The sequence below is a fragment of the Asparagus officinalis genome, chromosome 1 (genome assembly GCF_001876935.1).
Source record: "Asparagus officinalis chromosome 1, Aspof.V1, whole genome shotgun sequence".
In the NCBI taxonomy this organism is placed as follows: Eukaryota; Viridiplantae; Streptophyta; class Magnoliopsida; order Asparagales; family Asparagaceae; genus Asparagus; species Asparagus officinalis.
This window is the reverse complement of record NC_033794.1, coordinates 25,759,126-25,762,276: the sequence shown is the minus strand read 5'-3', so window position 1 is coordinate 25,762,276 and position 3,151 is coordinate 25,759,126. Positions and strand designations below refer to the sequence as shown.

The following is a 3,151-nucleotide window of genomic DNA, read 5'->3' as shown; positions in this document are numbered from 1 at the left end:
TTGCAGTGTTCTTGCTATCAATGCAAAGTTTTCCCCTCGCTTGATTCAATTTATGTTCCACCACATAATAGAAAACAAAAAAATGTTCCACCAATTTTATAAAGTGGAATACAGAAATTCTCATCACCAATCTTGGGTATCAACTCTGCACCCCAATCCTGTAGCAAATCACATTGATTATGTTGCTTGCTTATTTGGTGCCTCCTCATTCACTCCCATAGTTGGGGGCATCATACTCACTCTAGAGTGAATCATCATACTGCATCAGGCAGTCACACCTACCCAACTGACTTGAATATTCTATCAGATCATGATTCAGATTTTGAAATTGAATCTTATGCTGCTGCTTGTAATAGGTGATATGCGATGTTGACTTTTTATGTGTTCATAACAAAACTAAAACCTTAATAATGGACTATTGGGTGTGAACAGGATTTAAAAGATAGACCAGCTTTGTTATGTGAATAGACTTAACAAGTAAAAGAAAGGTGATAATATGTAATCTTTATCATTGGTCCGTGAATGATTTACTTATTCAATATGCATATATAAATCCACACGAACAGCTTCATTGAAGCAATGTTGCCCCCACACTTCATTGTACAGGACGATGATGATGGTGATGATGACTAAACACCAAAGTGTAAAATAAAATAAACTGAAATCCAATGCATCCATTAGTCGTCAAATATATGTATATAACTAAATGTCAATGCTTGGTCGTATAGTTGAAGCACAGTGAAAAAGAAGCTAAAGGATACAATTTCCGATGCAGTAGGAGATTCACTAGTAGGGTTAATTATCTACCTTTCTCCTCAAAAAATTTACAAAAATATAAGAAAACAAAGCTAGACGAACATAAACCGAATGAGAAAAGAAAATGATAAGCAGCATACATGCCCTTGATGTGGTTTGAGTCCTCTATCTTCCACCCTGCAACTTCCATCTATTTGAAGAGTCCTGAGCGGCACCTACAAATCATAGACAAGCAAAATTAATCAAAACCAAAATTCCATCTTGCATCCAAGCTTAAGGCCTTCCCCAAAATGTGGGATTTTGAACAACCCATCAAAACCAAATTCTCAATAACAATTTTTTTGGGCTTTTATAGATATTTGCTAATTTACCTCCCCAGTGTCGCTAGTTTTTGGACGGTTGAAAGGGGAAATTTTCAGCTAGAGCAAATATCTAGTTTTTGGGGTTAATTTGCATATAAGCAAGAAAATCGAAGAAAGGAGGGGCCTTTTACCATATTATCCTTAGGTTTCTTCTTGTAATAAGCAAGAAGCGTCAATTCGAGGACGAAGTACCGCATATGGAAGAAGGACCTCCCAATCTTTCTTCTTCCATAACGAACCATCCATCCTTCATGGATCACCTTTGGTGCCTCCTTCTTCTTCCCTATCGTGCTACTGCTCTTCATTTCTTTATCCCTCAATCCAACAGTAACAATCGATTGATGCCCTAATTCTGCCCTAATTTGTCTATATCCCCAATCCAACAATAACAATCAATTGATGCCCTAATTTGAAATTTAGACAGAATTGATGCCCTGATTTGAAATTTAGACAGAATTGAGATCGAAAACGAACGGATTCGTCTATGAATACGCGAAATCGATAAGATCGCCGACGAACAGGGAGAAAGATGAGTATGAGAGAGTGGGGAATTGAGACGAGAGAGAAGATGAGAGTTTTTTCCCCCTTTTTTTTCTTTTTTCTTTTTTTGGAAATTAGAAGTGTATTTGGCGGGAAGAGAGGAGTTGAGTCCCGATTGCAGGGCCGGTTATAAAGGAGGAGAGGCTAAAATCGAGGGTAGCCACCTAGGATTACAATTTTGCCCCCGAATGGGCCCGTGGAAACTCCTTTTTCCTTTTTTATTTCTTTCATTTGTTTTTCCTCCCCATTTGATAAACATTTAAGAAACACTTTTTGTGAGCCAAGTCCAAACTAAGGGCTGTAGGCGTCAAAAAATGCTAATAGATATCCAAACATAGAGAAGATCACCCAAAAATCACAGAAATGACCCCATACTGTCTTAGAACAAAAATCAAGACAGATATGAACTGTCTCGCCAGCGAGACAGTGTTTACTGTCTCGCAGCGAGACAGTGTTTACTATGATTGAAAGTGGTTAAATAACTTCCACCCACGTGTCCATTAACTGCCAAGGAACGTGGAAAACATCTATGATTGAAAGTGGTTAAATAACTTCCACCCACGTGTCCATTAACTGCCAAGGAACGTGGAAAACATCTTGGGCGAAAATCACGTGAATAACTGCCAAAATAACGGAGTTTGAAACGTGGGAAGGCAGTTACAGCAAAAACTTCCGAGCAGTTGCCTTTTCCGAGACAGTATTTACTGTCTCGCAGGCCGAGACAACAAACACTGTCTCGGCCCTGACAGTAAACACTGTCTCGCCAGCTAACTTCTTCGTTTTGTTATGTTTTTTCAGTTATGTACCCCAGAAGCTATAAATACCCCCCTAGGATCACTTCTGACAAGGATCGAGCACTTGAGAGAGCAATCCAGAGCAGAGAGAGAGAGAGCAGACTTGAGTTATTGGTGTGATTCCTTGAGATTCGAGCCTTGACTTGATCTTAAGAAGAACGACTATCTTACTTTGATAAGATCTTCGTTTCAAATTCTCACTTCGATAAACGAAGGAAGAATCACTAAGCTCCCTTCACGATCTGTGATTTGGCGGTCCACGAGTCAAAGCACTCCCGGCACAGGCAAAGTCCCACAAAACAAGAATCGATAGACGATTTTTGTGTTATTTTCTCAAGAGTTGTAATTTTCATTTTGTTGTGTAAAAGAAGTCTTATAAAAAGACTATTTCTTTCGAATTTGTTGTAATCGACTGAGGATATGATGAATTCCATGACAAAACCAACTTTTGACGAAAACAAACTGGCGACCACAATGGGAGCCAACGGTCTAGCTGCCGAGACCGTCGTGTCGCAACCGATCAAGATACTGGGTGAGTCCATGGTTGAATATGAATTCGACCAAGCAAAGTTTGAGGAATATCTGTCATCCTCATCCTCAAAGTCTTCCTCGCCTCACAAATGCAGGAAGATTCCATCTTCTAAGAAGGTTTTCAAGTTTTCGACTCCGTCGAACACTACAAATTCTACTCGCAACATC

At 39.4% G+C, this 3,151-nt stretch overlaps 1 protein-coding gene across 1 annotated transcript in view; it reads right to left on the bottom strand.

Moving 5' to 3' along the window:
* The window catches only part of LOC109832312 (protein ENHANCED DISEASE RESISTANCE 2-like), a 23,960-nt gene extending 22,227 nt beyond the window's left edge, over positions 1–1,733 (bottom strand). Inside the window, exons 1-2 of the mRNA XM_020399733.1 lie at positions 1,250–1,733; positions 897–971 (exon numbers count right to left, since the gene is read on the bottom strand). Coding sequence (XP_020255322.1) covers positions 897–971; positions 1,250–1,423 — 249 coding nt within the window. The 5' untranslated portion in view covers positions 1,424–1,733. The remainder of the gene's footprint in view (positions 1–896; positions 972–1,249) is intronic.